The sequence below is a fragment of the Poromitra crassiceps genome, assembly GCF_964638095.1.
Source record: "Poromitra crassiceps genome assembly, chromosome: 5".
In the NCBI taxonomy this organism is placed as follows: Eukaryota; Metazoa; Chordata; class Actinopteri; order Beryciformes; family Melamphaidae; genus Poromitra; species Poromitra crassiceps.
The window spans coordinates 58,174,289-58,192,607 of NC_139642.1; the positions used below are offsets into that span (position 1 = coordinate 58,174,289).

The following is an 18,319-nucleotide window of genomic DNA, read 5'->3' on the forward strand; positions in this document are numbered from 1 at the left end:
AGAAAATCCCGCCCCCAAAGTTATAATTTTTATCGGCTCTTTTACTCGAAATGGGACCATAATTTAGAAAACGGAGCCCAGGAGAGCATGAAAAAGACTTGAAATTGTTTATTCAGACCATAAGCTCATTCGGAAAATGTTTATTTAAGACACAGAACGAGAGAGAAGTCGGCTCATTTTTACATTGGAGCCAATGTACGTGTCGTCACTTCCGGACCTGACGTGCGCCCCCCTGCGGACTTTTCGAATTAATGGAATTTCACGACTGGCTTCATACATTCCCTAATTCTGTTGCCCACTGGTCGTGACCCAAAAGTGGGTCCCTTTTGAGTGGGGTTGTGGATGTGTGCATGGAAAAAAGTTCCCCTGAAACTAGAAGATCTAAGGCATCCACTTTTATCAAAATGTCATGATAGCTTGTCAGTAAGGGGCTAAATCACAATCCAAGTTTAGGCTAAATTTTGGTGAGGGAAAAACTGGCATGGCCATTTTCAAAGGGGTCCCTTGACCCTATGGGTACCCACAAGTCTCCCGTTAACAGACATGCCCACCTTATGCTAATCTCTTTGGCAAAAACAAAGCTGTATTTTACACACATTATAAAATGAGCTATTGTGAGCTCTGGGAAAATCACAGCCTCATGAAACTTTACAAACACAAACTAGAGACCTAGAGCATTCACAAAAGAGCATCACCAGTTAGTCTGTCTTTTGATTTCATATTTCATACTGTTTCATTTAGATTCTTGAAACTTGATGAGCATCACCAGTTTCAACTTGTTTAAAATGCATATAGGGAAAAAATAAAATAAAAATAAAATTGGGTCGTGACTTAATGACTCAGGAACAATGTGGGTCGTTGTGAGGCTAGACCAGTTGATAACCACGATTAGCCATGCTACATGTTATGGTAACTTTAGCTAACTGCCATGTATGGCTGGTTTCATTGTACCTCCAACTGAACTTCACATTGTCGCTCTGATATTATTGCTTTGATCATTTGTTTGTGTTCTGCTTGGTGGTTCAGATTGATGCTATGTGGCTTCATGGAAGAGAGAATGGAGCACATGTATGTGTCCATGTGGGGGAGTGAACTTAAAATCTTAAATGTTACAATTATCGGACTAGTAAATAAAAAAATAAATAAAAAAATAAAAAAATAAAAAAATTAAAAAAATTAAAAAAATAAAAAAATAAAAAAATACTGAAACTAGTGAAAGGAACTACTGAAAAGATGAAACCATCTGTGAGTGAGTATGTGAATGTTGTCCTTTGCATATCTGGAAAAGCATTCGTCAAATCGACTTCAAACTTGTGTCTCAGACACTGACTTATACAGTCTCGAATTTGGTGCAATTTGGTCACACCGGACCCCAGATACACTGTGCACAGCCCCACTGGGACGCTCCGGACGTTTAAACAAGCACATGAAGAAATCTGTGTCTGCTGCATCTGTCTGCTTCAAAATGACAGAGTGCCCCTACTGTGCCTTGTGCTCATAAGCTGAAAATGTTTAAACCTTTAACACAGCCTATCACACCTTAAAGAGTGAGCAGCCCTTTACTGCCTATGAAAAGGTGCTCACTCTTCTAAAGAAGAACCGAGGTGGACGTGAGATCCCAATATATCACTGTTGTGACATGTCAAAGGTAGAGCAAGAGAGAGACACAAGTGTTTTTGTGTGTGTGTGTGTGTGTGTGTGTGTGTGTGTGTGTGTGTGTGTGTGTGTGTGTGTGTGTGTGTGTGTGTGTGAGAGTCATGTGAGTGAGTGAGTGAGTGAGTGAGTGAGTGAGTGAGTGAGTGAGAAACAAGATTAGTCTGTTAGCATTTGCAGGCTATTGAGTTTATTATAGTCATCCATACTCTCATCATCCATCCATAAATTCTGTCTTCTCCCTCATATTACACAAAATATGGAGAAACCTACTGTATACCACATTCATTTATTGATCCAATATGTGCCAACTTTTATATTTTGCATAACGTTACATATCCATAACTAAAGGAAAACAACACAATCTAAAGGGAACTTCCCCGTTGTAAATATTATGTATAATAAAGCACTAAAACTATGGAAACAAATAATTATCTTCATTTTTTCTGCTGCCGGGCCAGTGAAAAGATACAAGGGGCCAGTAAAACTCTGATCTACTGGCCAGGTGGGCCAATGAGAGAAAAAAAAGTCACTTTGAACAATGTGAAGTCTTTTTTCATTCACCATGCACGTGCTTAAATCAGAGTGAACAATGAACATACTCAGTGTTCATTAAACTAATTCAGATCAGCTGTTCTGGAACCGAAAAATCTGAGTTTCCTATCTCAGGGTTAATCAAGTCAGAGCTCAGGGTTAGACTCAAGCTGCTTTATGGAATGGAGCAGGTTCCAAACACACATGTTTTGAACGGGCACTGCACTAGTTCAGTTATAATAAAGAGGAGACTTCTACTGCTGCTCTATAGACTACATGCACAACTTCTTTACTTCCTGAAATTAGTACAGCTTCTTTATTTCCTGTCCTACACTATTGGATGAACTGATTAATCAGGTGTGCCTGATCATTGTTGTGACTGCAGCACACCTGACATTAATCAGTTCATCCAATAGTGATGACAGGAAATAAAGAAGCTGTACTAATTTCAGGAAGTATTGGAGTTGTGCATGTAGCCCATTAAGGCCTAGGCAGTGGATCAGAATAGCAGAAAATATTACAGCTCAAAATATATACAGTAAATATAAGAACTATATAGACCACACAACAGTTTATGTTTTCATATACAGCTTATTGACATTCAACTGTTTAATTGGACACAAACAGAATCTGTTTGTTGAATCTCAACTAATAAGCTATTAAATCAACATCTACTGACAATGTGAAACAGTTGAATTGATGAATGTCAACTAATAAGCTGTACAGATGTTACAAATACCTCAGAGTCTCTGTAGGCGGACGATCTAAATAAAGTACAATGTGTGAGTTTAGATACTCTGTCACTGACTCATATAACACAAAGAAAAGTGTTAGCTAAAATGTGTGAGTTTAGATACTCTCTGTCACTGACTCATATAACACAAAGAAAAGGAAAGTCAAAGAAAACTCAAACTTCATGAACAGAAAATTCAACGGAAAAATGTGTCATAGTCCCGCCCACACTGTTTGATTGACAGGTGATGTCTGGGAAGTGCAGTGCAGAAACACCACAGCAATGAGGCGCTGAGCAGCAAAGATGGAGACAACAAAGGTCACATGTTGCTGCTTTAACAACTTCCTGTTTACTTGAGCTCACACAACTCAGCACTGTCATAATCATAAAACCTAAATCCAGGATGGAGAGGCTGAGTGAAGGTGGTCTGGACTCTGTGAAGGAGAGTCATGGTTTCAGATACGCTGTAGAAGGACAGAACACCTGCTCTGTGATCCAGGTACACTCCTACTCTGGAGGCCTGAGGGCCTGAGATGGCAGTTTTGACCTTGTTATGTATGAATTGATAAATATTGTTGTTATACTCTAATGTCCAAGACTTGTCATTGTATCCAAATTCACTTTCATTACCTGTTCTGCTAATATCTTTATATGCGACTGCTGTTGAACCTCTCTTCACACTCCACTCCACCTCGCAGTAACAACGTCCAGTCAGACCCTCTCTACTCAGGACCTGCGCCCGGTTAATGAATCTGTCTGGGTGAGTAGGATATGACTGCTCCTTAGTCACAAGTGTTGCTTTTCTGTTCCCCTCAGATAATAACACCCATGTGTGTGCTGTGTTTGGATCCAGTGTGATCTGACGTGAATATTGTAAGAAGTCAGCTCTGGTCTTGGGCTCTCTTGGTGGTGACAGTAAAACATCCACTTCAGTCACTGTCAGTGAGATCTTAGTCCATTCCTCTGTAAGAACGTCCTGTAGTTTCTCTCTGGCCTCTGACACAGCTGCAGTCACATCCTCAAAGTAGCCCAGAGGACGGATATTGTTGCTGGGTGAGTCTGTAGATTGACTGAGACATGACAGCGAGGGGTAACTGTGTAGAAAGTGGATGTGATCCTCTGTGTGTGAGAGCTGCTCCAGCTCAGCGTCTGTCCTCCTCAGCTCAGAGATGTCCTGCTTCAGCTTCTCCTGAAGTTCTTCGGCCCGACTCACTTCCTCTTTCTGCTGGGATCTGATCTGCTGCTTCACCTCAGAGCTTCTCTTCTCAATGAGACGGACCAGCTCAGTGAAGATCTTCTCACTGTGCTCCACTGCTTTATCAGCAGAGAGATTGATAGCCTTCACATCCTGTTGAAGCACATTCACGTCTTTCTCTCTGTCCTGGATTCTCTGCTGGATTTTCTGCCGACTCACCCCAAGCTTGTTCTGCCTCTCAGTCCTTTCTGCTGCAGCTGAGACTGTGTCATGGCCTTTATGTTCCTCCATGGAGCAGAGATAACAGATACACTGCTGATCAGTACGACAGAACACCTTCATCACCTCGTCATGACGAGAGCAGATGTTCTCCTGAAGCTTCACCGTGGCTTCCACCAGCTTGTGTTTCTTAAAGGTAGAGGATTCATAGTGAGGCTGGAGGTGCTGCTCACAGTAAGAGGCCAGACACACCAGACAGGACTTGAGAGCTTTCAGCTTCCTCCCAGTGCAGACATCACAGGCCACGTCTCCAGGTCCAGCATAGCAGTGATCAGGAGCAGCAGCTTGGAATCCTGTCTTCCTCAGGTCCTCCACCAACTCTGCTAACATGGTGTTTTTCACCAGGACAGGCCTTGGTATGAAGGTCTGTCTGCACTGTGGGCAGCTGTGGATTTTCTTCTGATCCTCTTCATCCCAGCAGCTTTGAATACAGCTCATGCAGTAGTTGTGCCCACAGGGAATAGTCACCGGATCCTTCAGTAGATCCAGACAGATCGAACAGCAGAATTTTGTCCCGTCCAGCTGGATTCCTTGCTGCGCCATTTCACTTCTCAGTAACCGTGTGTCAGTTAGTTTCACTTGCTGTCAACAGAAAGAAGTTTGGCTCTGATCCAAGCCAAACCTCTGTTCTTCATGTTGCTGATCTGCAGTGAATGGACTGGTCAGCTCTGTCACTTCACAACATGCTGTTTACACCCATCTTTAAACTGGCAGATCTGTGAAAGGGGAGGGAACAGAAAACAAGACTGTGGGCTGTGTTTGGGTCCAGGAAGAAGAGGGAGGGGTTATCAAGCTTTGCTGGATTCCAGGAAGAGGAGCGGTTTTGAAGAGTGTGTGTGTGTGTGTGTGTGTGTGTGTGTGTGTGTGTGTGTGTGTGTGTGTGTGTGTGTGTGTGTGTGCGCATGCGCGTGTGCGTGCGTGTGCGTGCGTGTGTGCGTGCCTGCCTGCCTGCCTGCCTGCCTTCCATTATTATACAGGAAAAGAAAGTAACATTACAGTCAGATGAACATTAAAAGCAATATTACTGATGTTAAAATGTGTTACATCTAAACTATTTAACACCTGTCTCTGAAACTACAGTTCACTTTGTTCTGTGATTCCTCATCGTTTTTCCAATAAAGTCCATTCAGTGTTGCTGAGCTGAGGCTTACTATCATGCTGTTACAACCCGGTGACAACCGTATACAACAGTATCATCATACCTTCATCTATTCAAATATATTAATGATTTATCAAGTTTTACAAGTCTTCATGTTAGAATGACTAGCTGACAGCAACTGCCAACATTTACTGCCATAAGCTAGACTATAACTTTTATTATCTAAACCAGCAGTTCTCAACTGGTGGGTCATGACCCAAAAGTGGGGCCGTTTTCAGTGGGTTGTGGATGTGTGCATGGAAAAAAGTTCCCCTGAAACTAGAAGATCTAAGGCATCAAAATGTCATGATAGCTTGTCAGTAAGGGGGCTAAATCACACTCCAAGTTTAGGCTACATTTTGGTGAGGGAAAAACTGGCATGGCCATTTTCAAAGGGGTCCCTTGACCCTATGGGTACCCACAAGTCTCCCGTTAACAGACATGCCCACCTTATGCTAATCCCATGCCATCTTTGGCAAAAACAATGCTGTATTTTACACACAATATAAAATGACCTTTTGTGAGCTCTGGGAAAATCACAGCCTCATGAAACTTTACAACCACAAACTAAAGACCTAGAGCATTCAAAAAAGAGCATCACCAGTTAGTCTGCCTTTTGATTTCATATTTCATACTGTTCCATTTAGATTCTTGAAACTTGATGAGCATCACCAGTTTAAACTTGTTTAAAATGCATAATAGGGAAAAAATAAAATAAAAATAAAATTGGGTTGTGACTTAATGACTCAGGAACAATGTGTGTCGTCATGAGACTAGACCAGTTGAGAACCACGATTAGCCATGATACATTTGATGGTAACTTTAGCTAGTCGACAGAGCACATGAAGAAATCTGTCTGCTGCTGTGTCTGTCTGCTTCAAAATGACAGAGTGACCCTACCGCACCTTATGCTCATGAGCTGAAAATGTTTAAACTTTTAACACAGCCTATCACACCTTAAAGAGTGAGCAGCCCTTTACTGCCTATGAAAAGGTGCTCACTCTTCTAAAGAAGAACCGAGGTGGACGTGAGATCCCAATATATCACTGTTGTGCCATGTCAAAGGTAGAGCAAGAGAGAGACACAAGTGTTGTGTGTGTGTGTGTGTGTGTGTGTGTGTGTGTGTGTGTGTGTGTGTGTGTGTGTGTGTGTGTGTGTGTGAGTGAGTGAGTGAGAAACAGCAATAATTAGTCTGTTAGCATTTGCAGGCCATTAAGTTTATTATGGTCATCCATACTCTCATCATCCATCCACAAATTCTGTCTTCTCCCTCATATTACACAAAATATGGAGAAACCTACTGTATACCACATTCATTTATTGATCCAATATGTGCCAAATTTAATATTTTGCATAACATTACATATCCATAACTAAAGGAAAACAACCAAATCTAAAGGGAACTTCACTGTTGTAAATATTATGTATAATAAAGCACTGAAACTTTGGAAACAAATAATTATCTTCATTTTTTCTGCTGCCGGGCCAGTGAAAATATACAAGGGGCCAGTAAAACTCTGATCTACTGGCCAAGTGGGCCAGTGAGAGAAAAGTAACGTTGAACAATGTGAAGTCTTTTTTCATTCACCATGCACGTGCTTAAATCAGAGTGAACAATGAACATACTCAGTGTTCATTAAACTAATTCAGATCAGCTGTTCTGGAACAGAAAACTCTGAGTTTCATATCTCAGGATTAATCAAGTCAGAGCTCAGGGTTAGACTCAACCTGCTTTATGGAATGGAGCAGGTTCCAAACACACATGTTTTGAACGGGCACTGCACTAGTTCAGTTATAATAAAGAGGAGACTTCTACTGCTGCTCTATTAAGGCCCAGGCAGTGGATCAGAAACAGCAGAAAATATTAGAGCTAAAAATATATACAGTAAATATAAGAACTATATACAGTAGACCACACAACAGTTTATGTTTTCATATACAGCTTATTGACATTCAACTGTTTAATTGGACACAAACAGAATCTGTTGTTGAATCTCAACTAATAAGCTATTAAATCAACATCTACTGACAATGTGAAACAGTTGAATTGTTGAATGTCAAATAATAAGCTGTAGAGATGTGACAAATACCTTAGCGTCTCTAAAGAGACTAAAAAAAGAGAGTCTCTAAAGAGATCTAAATAAAGTACAATGTGTGAGTTTAGATGCTCTCTGTCACTGACTCATAGAACACAAAGAAAAGGAAAGTCAAAGAACTCAAACTTCATGAACAGAAAATTCAAGGAAAAATGTGTGATAGTCCCGCCCACACTGTTTGATTGACAGGTGATGTCTGGGAAGTGCAGTGCAGAAACACCACAGTAATGAGACTCTGAGCAGCAAAGATGGAGACAACAAAGGTCACATGTTGCTGCTTTAACAACTTCCTGTTTACTTGAGCTCACACAACTCAGCATGTTCTCCATAATTATGAAACTCAAATCCTGGATGGAGAGGCTGAGTGAAGGTGGTCTGGACTCTGTGAAGGAGAGTCATGCTTTCAGAGACGCTGAAGAAGGACAGAACACCTGCTCTGTGGTCCAGGTACACTCCTACTCTGGAGGACCGAGGGCCTGAGATGGCAGTTATGACATTGTTATGTATGAATTGATAACTATTGTTGTAATAATCTAATGCCCAAGACTTGTCATTGTATCCAAATTTACTTTCACCACCTTTTCTGCTAATATCTTTATATGAGACTGCTGTTGAACCTCTCTTCACACTCCACTCCACCTCCCAGTAACAACGTCCAGTCAGACCCTCTCTACTCAGGACCTGACATGTTGTAGTGAATCTGTCTGGGTGACTAGAATATAAGTGTCCTTTGTATGAAAATGACTGTGGAGACACACATGTAGCTTTTCTGTTCCCCTCAGATAATAACACATTTGTGTATGCTGTGTTTGGATCCAGTGTGATCTGACGTGAATATTGTAAGAAGTCAACAGCTCTGGACTTGGGTTCTGGTCGTGGCAGTAAAACATCGACGTCCGTCACTGTCAGTGAGATCTTAGTCCATTCCTCTGTAAGAACGTCCTGTAGTTTCTCTCTGGCTTCTGACACAGCTGCAGTCACATCCTCAAAGTAGCGCAGAGGACGGATATTGTTGCTGGGTGAGTCTGTAGATTGACTGAGACATGACAACGAGGGGTAACTGTGTAGAAAGTGGATGTGATCCTCTGTGTGTGAGAGCTGCTCCAGCTCAGCGTCTGTCCTCCTCAGCTCAGAGATGTCCTGCTTCAGCTTCTCCTGAAGTTCTTCGGCCCGACTCACTTCCTCTTTCTGCTGGGATCTGATCTGCTGCTTCACCTCAGAGCTTCTCTTCTCAATGAGACGGACCAGCTCAGTGAAGATCTTCTCACTGTGCTCCACTGCTTTATCAGCAGAGAGATTGATAGCCTTCACATCCTGTTGAAGCACATTCACATCTTTCTCTCTGACCTGGATTCTCTGCTGGATTTGCTGCCGACTCACCCCAAGCTCTTTCTGCCTCTCAGTCCATTCTGCTGCAGCTGAGACTGTGTCGTGGCCTTTATGTTCCTCCATGGAGCAGAGATAACAGATACACTGCTGATCAGTACGACAGAACACCTTCATCACCTCGTCGTGACGAGAGCAGATGTTCTCCTGAAGCTTCACCGTGGCTTCCACCAGCTTGTGTTTCTTTAATGGAGCTGCATCGTAGTGATGCTGGAGGTGCTGCTCACAGTAAGAGGTCAGACACATCATGCAGGACTTGAGGGCTTTCAGCTTCCTCCCAGTGCAGACATCACAGCCCACATCTCCAGGTCCAGCAAAGCAGCGATCAGGAGGAGCAGCTTGGAGTCCTGTCTTCCTCAGGTCCTCCACCAACTCTGCTAACATGGTACTTTTCACCAGGACAGGCCTTGGTATGAAGGTCTGTCTGCACTGCGGGCAGCTGTGGATTTTCTTCTGATCCTCTTCATCCCAGCAGCTTTGAATACAGCTCATGCAGTAGCTGTGCCCACAGGGAATAGTCACCGGATCCTTCAGTAGATCCAGACAGATCGAACAGCAGAATTTTGCTCCGTCCAGCTGAATTCCTTGCTGCGCCATTTCACTTCTCAGTAACCGGGTGTCTGATAGTTTCACTTGCTGTCAACAGAAAGAAGTTGGGCTCTGATCCAAGCCAAACCTCTGTTCTTCATGTTGCTGATCTGCAGTGAATGGGCTGGTCAGCTCTGTCACTTCACAACATGCTGTTTACACCCATCTTTAAACTGCCAGATCTCTGAAAGGGGAGGGAACAGGAAACAAGACTGTGGGCTGTGATTGGGTCCAGGAAGAGGAGGGAGGGGTTATCAAGCTTTGCTGGATTCCTGGAAGAGGAGCGGTTTTGAAGAGTGTGTGTGTGTGTGTGTGTGTGTGTGTGTGTGTGTGTGTGTGTGTGTGTGTGTGTGTGTGTGTGTGTGTGTGTGTGTGTGTGTGTGTGTGCGTGTGTGCGTGTGTGCGTGTGTGCGCGTGTGCGCGTGTGTGTGCCTGCGCCTGCGTGCCTTCCATTATTATCCAGGAAACGAAAGTAACATTACAGTCAGATGAACATTAAAAGCAATATTACAGATGTTAAAATGTGTTACATCTAAACTATTTAACACCTGTCTCTGAAACTACAGTTCACTTTGTTCTGTGATTCATCATCGTTTTTCCAATAAAGTCCATTCAGTGTTGCTGAGCTGAGGCTTACTATCATGCTGTTATCATCTTACCTTCATCTATGATATTAATGATTTATCAAGTTTTACAAGTCTTCATATTAGAGTGACTAGCTGACAGTAACTGCCAACATTTACTGCCATAAGCTAGACTATAACTTTTATTATCTCAACCAGCGGTTCTCAACTGGTGGGTCGTGACCCAAAAGTGGGGCCGTTTTGAGTGGGTTGTGGATGTGTGCATGGAAAAAAGTTCCCCTGAAACTAGAAGATCTAAGGCATCCATTTTTATCAAAATGTCATGCTAGCTTGTCAGTAAGGGGGCTAAATCACACTCCAAGTTTAGGCTGAATTTTGGTGAGGGAAAAACTGGCATGGCCATTTTCAAAGGGGTCCCTTGACCCTATGGGTACCCACAAGTCTCCCGTTTACAGACATGCCCACCTTATGCTAATCCCATACCATCTTTGGCAAAAACAAAGCTGTATTTTGCGCACATTATAAAATTAGCTATTGTGAGCTCTGGGAAAATCACAGCCTCATGAAACTTTACAACCACAAACTAGAGACCTAGAGCATTCAGAAAAGAGCATCACCAGTTAGTCTGCCTTTTGATTTCATATTTCATACTGTTTCATTTAGACTCTTGAAACTTGATGAGCATCACCAGTTTCAACTTGTTTAAAAAGCATATAGGGGAAAAAATAAAATAAAAATAAAATTGGGTCGTGACTTAATGACTCAGGAAAATGTGGGTCGTTGTGAGACTAGACCAGTTGAGAACCACGATTAGCCATGATACATTTGATGGTAACTTTAGCTAGTCGACAGAGCACATGAAGACATCTGTCTGCTGCTGTGTCTGTCTGCTTCAAAATGACAGAGTGACCCTACCACACCTTATGCTCATGAGCTGAAAATGTTTAAACTTTTAACACAGCCTATCACACCTTAAAGAGTGAGCAGCCCTTTACTGCCTATGAAAAGGTGCTCACTCTTCTAAAGAAGAACCGAGGTGGACGTGAGATCCCAATATATCACTGTTGTGACATGTCAAAGGTAGAGCAAGAGAGAGCCACAAGTGTTTTTGTGTGTGTGTGTTTGTGTGTGTGTGTGTGTGTGTGTGTGTGTGTGTGTGTGTGTGTGTGTGTGTGTGTGTGTGTGTGTGTGTGTGTGTGTGTGTGTGTGTGTGAGAGAGAGAGTGTCATGTGAGTGAGTGAGTGAGTGAGAAACAAGATTAATTAGTCTGTTAGCATTTGCAGGCCATTGACTTTATTATGGTCATCCATACTCTCATCATCCATCCATAAATTCTGTCTTCTCCCTCATATTACACAAAATATAGAGAAACCTACTGTATACCACATTCATTTATTGATCCAATATGTGCCAACTTTTATATTTTGCTTAACGTTACATATCCATAACTAAAGGAAAACAACACAATCTAAAGGGAACTTGACTGTTGTAAATATTATGCATAATAAATCACTAAAATTATGGAAACAAATAATTATCTTCATTTTTTTCTGCTGCCGGGCCAGTGAAAATATACAAGGGGCCAGTAAAACTCTGATCTACTGGCCAAGTGGGCCAGTGAGAGAGAAAAAAGTCAAGTTGAACAATGTGAAGTATTTTTTCATTCACCATGCACGTGCTTAAATCAGAGTGAACAATGAACATACTCAGTGTTCATTAAACTAATTCAGATCAGCTGTTCTGGAACTGAAAACTCTGCGTTTCCTATCTCAGGGTTAATCAAGTCAGAGCTCAGGGTTAGACTCAACCTGCTTTATGGAATGGAGCAGGTTCCAAACACACATGTTTTGAATGGGCACTGCACTAGTTCAGTTATAATAAAGAGGAGACTTCTACTGCTGCTCTATTAAGGCCCAGGCAGTGGATCAGAAACAGCAGAAAATATTACAGCTCAAAATATATACAGTAAATATAAGAACTATATAGACCACACAACAGTTTATGTTTTCATATACAGCTTATTGACATTCAACTGTTTAATTGGACACAAACATAATCTGTTTGTTTAATCTCAACTAATAAGCTATTAAATCAACATCTACTGACAATGTGAAACAGTTGAATTGTTGCATGTCAACTAATAAGCTGTACAGATGTTACAAATACCTTAGAGTCTCTGTAGGCGGACTATCTAAATAAAGTACAATGTGTGAGTTTAGATACTCTCTGTCACTGACTCATAGAACACAAAGAAAAGGAAAGTCAAAGAACTCAAACTTCATGAACAGAAAATTCAAGGGAAAATGTGTCATAGTCTGCTTTAACAACTGCCTGTTTACTTGAGCTCACACAACTCAGCAGTGTCTCCAAAATTATGAAACCAAACTCCAGGATAGAGAGGCTGAGTGAATGTGGTCTGGACTCTGTGAAGGAGAGTCATGCTCTCAGAGACGCTGTAGAAGCACAGAACACCTGCTCTGTGATCCAGGTACACTCCTACTCTGGAGGACCGAGGGCCTGAGATGGCAGTTTTGACCTTGTTATGTATGAATTGATAACTATTGTTGTAATACTGTAATGCCCAAGACTTGTCATTATTTCCAAATTCACTTTCATTACCTGTTCTGCTAATATCTTTATATGCGAGTGCTATTGAACCGCTCTTCACACTCCACTCCACCTCCAAGTAACAACGTCCAGTCAGACCCTCTCTACTCAGGACCTGCCACCGGCTAGTGAATCTGTCTGGGTGACTAGGATATGACTGTGGAGACACACATGTTGCTTTTCTGTTCCCCTCAGATAATAACACATTTGTCTGTGCTGTGTTTGGATCCAGTGTGATCTGACGTGAATATTGTAAGAAGTCGACAACTCTGGTTGTCACGTCCGTCACCATCAGTGAGATCTTAGTCCATTCCTCTGTAAGAACGTCCTGTAGTTTCTCTCTGGCCTCTGACACAGCCAAAATCGCATCCTCAAAGTAGCCCAGAGGACGGATATTGGTGCTGGGTGAGTCTGTAGATTGACTGAGACGTGACAGCGAGGGGTAACTGTGTAGAAAGTGGATGTGATCCTCTGTGTGTGAGAGCTGCTCCAGCTCAGCGTCTGTCCTCCTCAGCTCAGAGATGTCCTGCTTCAGCTTCTCCTGAAGTTCTTCGGCCCGACTCACTTCCTCTTTCTGCTGGGATCTGATCTGCTGCTTCACCTCAGAGCTTCTCTTCTCAATGAGATGGACCAGCACAGTGAAGATCTTCTCACTGTGCTCCACTGCTTTATCAGCAGAGAGATTGATAGCCTTCACATCCTGTTGAAGCACATTCACGTCTTTCTCTCTGTCCTGGATTCTCTGCTGGATTTTCTGCCGACTCACCCCGAGCTCTTTCTGCCTCTCAGTCCATTCTGCTGCAGCTGAGACTTTGTCATGTCCTTTATGTTCCTCCATGGAGCAGAGATAACAGATACACTGCTGATCAGTGCGACAGAACACCTTCATCACCTCATCATGACGAGAGCAGATGTTCTCCTGAAGCTTCACCGTGGCTTCCACCAGCTTGTGTTTCTTTAATCGAGCTGCATCATAGTGAGGCTGGAGGTGCTGCTCACAGTAAGAGGCCAGACACATCATGCAGGACTTGAGGGCTTTCAGCTTCCTCCCAGTGCAGACATCACAGGCCACATCTCCAGGTCCAGCAAAGCAGCGATCAGGAGGAGCAGCTTGGAGTCCTGTCATTTTACTGCCATAAGCTAGACTAACCTTTATTATCTCAACCAGCGGTTCTCAACTGGTGGGTCGTGACCCAAAAGTGGGGTTGTGGATGTGTGCATGGAAAAAAGTTCCCCTCAAACTAGAAGATCTAAGTCATCCATTTTTATCAAAATGTCATGATAGCTTATCAGTAAGGGGGCTAAATCACACTCCAAGTTTAGGCTACATTTTGGTGAGGGAAAAACTGGCATGGCCATTTTCAAAGGGGTCCCTTGACCCTATGGGTACCCACAAGTCTCCTGTTAACAGACATGCCCACCTTATGCTAATCCCATGCCATCTTTGGCCAAAACAAAGCTGTATTTTGCACACATTATAAAATGACCTATTGTGACCTCTTGGATAATCACAGCCTCATGAAACTTTACAACCACAAACTAGAGACCTAGAGCATTCAGAAAAGAGCATCACCAGTTAGTCTGTCTTTTGATTTCATATTTCATACTGTTCCATTTAGATTCTTGAAACTTGATGAGCATCACCAGTTTAAACTTGTTTAAAAAGCATATAGGGAAAAAATAAAATAAAAATAAAATTGGGTCGTGACTTAATGACTCAGGAAAAATGTGGGTCGTTGTGAGACTAGACCAGTTGAGAACCACGATTAGCCATGATACATTTGATGGTAACTTTAGCTAGTCGACAGAGCACATGAAGACATCTGTCTGCTGCTGTGTCTGTCTGCTTCAAAATGACAGAGTGACCCTACCACACCTTATGCTCATGAGCTGAACATGTTTAAACTTTTAACACAGCCTATCACACCTTAAAGAGTGAGCAGCCCTTTACTGCCTATGAAAAGGTGTTCACTCTTCTAAAGAAGAACCGAGGTGGACGTGAGATCCCAATATATCACTGTTGTGGCATGTCAAAGGTAGAGCAAGAGAGAGACACAAGTGTTTTTGTGTCTGTGTGTATGTGTGTGTGTGTGTGTGTGTGTGTGTGTGTGTGTGTGTGTGTGTGTGTGTGTGTGTGTGAGAGAGTCATGTGAGTGAGTGAGTGAGTGAGTGAGTGAGTGAGTGAGTGAGAAACAGCAATAATTAGTCTGTTAGCATTTGCAGGCCATTGAGTTTATTATGGTCATCCATACTCTCATCATCCATCCATGAATTCTGTCTTCTCCCTCATATTACACAAAATATGGAGAAACCTACTGTATACCACAATCGTTTATTGATTCAATATCTGCCAAATTTTATATTTTGCATAACATTACATATCCATAACTAAAGGAAAACAACCAAATCTAAAGGGAACTTCACTGTTGTACATATTATGTATAATAAATCACAAAAATTACGGAAACAAATAATTATCTTCATTTTTTTCTGCTGCCGGGCCAGTGAAAATATACAAGAGGCCATTAAAACTCTGATCTACTGGCCAAGTGGGCCAGTGAGAGAAAAGTAACGTTGAACAATGTGAAGTATTTTTTCATTCACCATGCACGTGCTTAAATCAGAGTGAACAATGAACATACTCAGTGTTCATTAAACTAATTCAGATCAGCTGTTCTGGAACCGAAAACTCTGCGTTTCCTATCTCAAGGTTAATCAAGTCAGAGCTCAGGGTTAGACTCAACCTGCTTTATGGAATGGAGCAGGTTCCAAACACACATGTTTTGAACGGGCACTGCACTAGTTCAGTTATAATAAAGAGGAGACTTCTACTGCTGCTCTATTAAGGCCCAGGCAGTGGATCAGAAACAGCAGAAAATATTACAGCTAAAAATATATACAGTAAATATAAGAACTATATAGACAACACAACAGTTTATGTTTTCATATACAGCTTATTGACTTTCAACTGTTTAATTGGACACAAACAGAATCTGTTGTTGAATCTCAACTAATAAGCTATTAAATCAACATCTACTGACAATGTGAAGCAGTTGAATTGTTGAATGTCAACTAATAAGCTGTACAGATGTTACAAATACCTTAGAGTCTCTGTAGGCGGACGATCTAAATAAAGTACAATGTGTGAGTTTAGATACTCTCTGTCACTGACTTATATAACACAAAGAAAAGGAAAGTCAAAGAACTCAAACTTCATGAACAGAAAATTCAAGGAAAAATGTGTGATAGTCCCGCCCACACTGTTTGATTGACAGGTGATCTCTGGGAAGTGCAGTGCAGAAACACCACAGTAATGAGACTCTGAGCAGCAAAGATGGAGACAACAAAGGTCACATGTTGCTGCTTTAACAACTTCCTGTTTACTTGAGCTCACACAACACAGCAGTGTATTCTTGATAATAAAACTCAAATCCAGGATGGAGAGGCTGAGTGAAGGTGGTCTGGACTCTGTGAAGGAGAGTCATGCTTTCAGAGACTCTGTAGAAGGACAGAACACCTGCTCTGTGATCCAGGTACACTCCTACTCTGGAGGCCTGAGGGCCTGAGATGGCAGTTTCTACATTGTTATGTATGAATTGATAACTATTGTTGTAATACCGTAATGCCCAAGACTTGTCATTGTATCCAAATCTACTTTCATTACCTTTTCTGCTAATATCTTTATATGCGACTGCTGTTGAAACGTTCTCCCCGCTCCCCTTCACCTCCCAGTAACAACGTCCAGTCAGACCTTCTCTACTCAGGACCTGCCACCAGCTAGTGAATCTGTCTGGGTGACTAGAATATGACTGTGGAGACACACATGTTGCTTTTCTGTTCCCCTCAGATAATAACATATATGTGTGTGCTGTGTTTGGATCCAGTGTGATCTGACATGAATATTGTAAGAAGTCAGCTCTGGTCTTGGGCTCTCTTGGTGGTGACAGTAAAACATCCACTTCAGTCACTGTCAGTGAGATCTTAGTCCATTCCTCTGTAACAACGTCCTGTAGTTTCTCTCTGGCCTCTGACACAGCTGCAGTCACATTCTCAAAGTAGCGCAGAGGACGGATATTGGTGCTGGGTGAGTCTGTAGATTGACTGAGACATGACAGTGAGGGGTAACTGTGTAGAAAGTGGATGTGATCCTCTGTGTGTGAGAGCTGCTCCAGCTCAGCGTCTGTCCTCTTCAGCTCAGAGATGTCCTGCTTCAGCTTCTCCTGAAGTTCTTCGGCCCGACTCACTTCCTCTTTCTGCTGGGATCTGATCTGCTGCTTCACCTCAGAGCTTCTCTTCTCAATGAGACGGACCAGCTCAGTGAAGATCTTCTCACTGTGCTCCACTACTTTATCAGCAGAGAGATTGATAGCCTTCACATCCTGTTGAAGCACATTCACGTCTTTCTCTCTGACCTGGATTCTCTGCTGGATTTGCTGCCGACTCACCCCGAGCTCTTTCTGCCTCTCAGTCCATTCTGCTGCAGCTGAGACTGTGTCGTGGCCTTTATGTTCCTCCATGGAGCAGAGATAACAGATACACTGCTGATCAGTACGACAGAACACCTTCATCACCTCGTCATGACGAGAGCAGATGTTCTCCTGAAGCTTCACTGTGGCTTCCACCAGCTTGTGTTTCTTTAATGGAGCTGCATCATAGTGATGTTGGAGGTGCTGCTCACAGTAAGAGGCCAGACACATCATGCAGGACTTGAGGGCTTTCAGCTTCCTCCCAGTGCAGACATCACAGGCCACATCTCCAGGTCCAGCATAGCAGCGATCAGGTGGAGCAGCTTGGAGTCCTGTCTTCCTCAGGTCCTCCACCAACTCTGCTAACATGGTGTTTTTCACCAGGACAGGCCTTGGTGTGAAGGTCTGTCTGCACTGCGGGCAGCTGTGGATTTTCTTCTGATCCTCTTCATCCCAGAAGCTTTGAATACAGCTCATGCAGTAGCTGTGCCCACAGGGAATAGCCACCGGATCCTTCAGTAGATCCAGACAGATCGAACAGCAGAATTTTGCTCCGTCCAGCTGGATTCCTTGCTGCGCCATTTCACTTCTCAGTAACCGAGTGTCAGATAGTTTCACTTGCTGTCAACAGAAAGAAGTTGGGCTCTGATCCAAGCCAAACCTCTGTTCTTCATGTTGCTGATCTGCAGTGAATGGGCTGGTCAGCTGTGTCACTTCACAACATGCTGTTTACACCCATCTTTAAACTGGCAGATCTGTGAAAGGGGAGGGAACAGGAAATAAGACTGTGGGCTGTGTTTGGGTTCAGGAAGAAGAGGGAGGGGTTATCAAGCTTTGCTGGATTCCAGGAAGAGGAGCGGTTTGATGTGTGTGTGCGTGCGTGTGTGTGTGTGTGCGTGTGTGTGTGTGTGTGTGTGTGTGTGTGCGTGTGTGTGCCTGCCTGCCTGCCATTATTATACAGGAAAAGAAAGTAATATTACAGTCAGATGAACATTAAAAGCAATATTACTGAGGTTAAAATGTGTTACATCTCAACTATTTAACACCTGTCTCTGAAACT

At 42.7% G+C, this 18,319-nt stretch overlaps 1 protein-coding gene across 1 annotated transcript in view; it reads right to left on the reverse strand.

The window, feature by feature from the left end:
* LOC310776640 (uncharacterized protein) overlaps positions 1-17,841 on the reverse strand; it is a gene marked incomplete at its 5' end in the record, with an annotated part of 28,657 nt that extends 10,816 nt beyond the window's left edge. Inside the window, 6 exons of the mRNA XM_083636813.1 lie at positions 2,752-4,661; positions 9,315-9,650; positions 13,083-13,204; positions 13,652-13,784; positions 15,895-15,919; positions 16,178-17,841. Of these exons, the coding sequence (XP_083492939.1) occupies positions 3,270-4,661; positions 9,315-9,650; positions 13,083-13,204; positions 13,652-13,784; positions 15,895-15,919; positions 16,178-17,841 (3,672 nt within the window). The 3' untranslated portion in view covers positions 2,752-3,269. The remainder of the gene's footprint in view (positions 1-2,751; positions 4,662-9,314; positions 9,651-13,082; positions 13,205-13,651; positions 13,785-15,894; positions 15,920-16,177) is intronic.
* Positions 17,842-18,319: the final 478 nt, after the last annotated feature.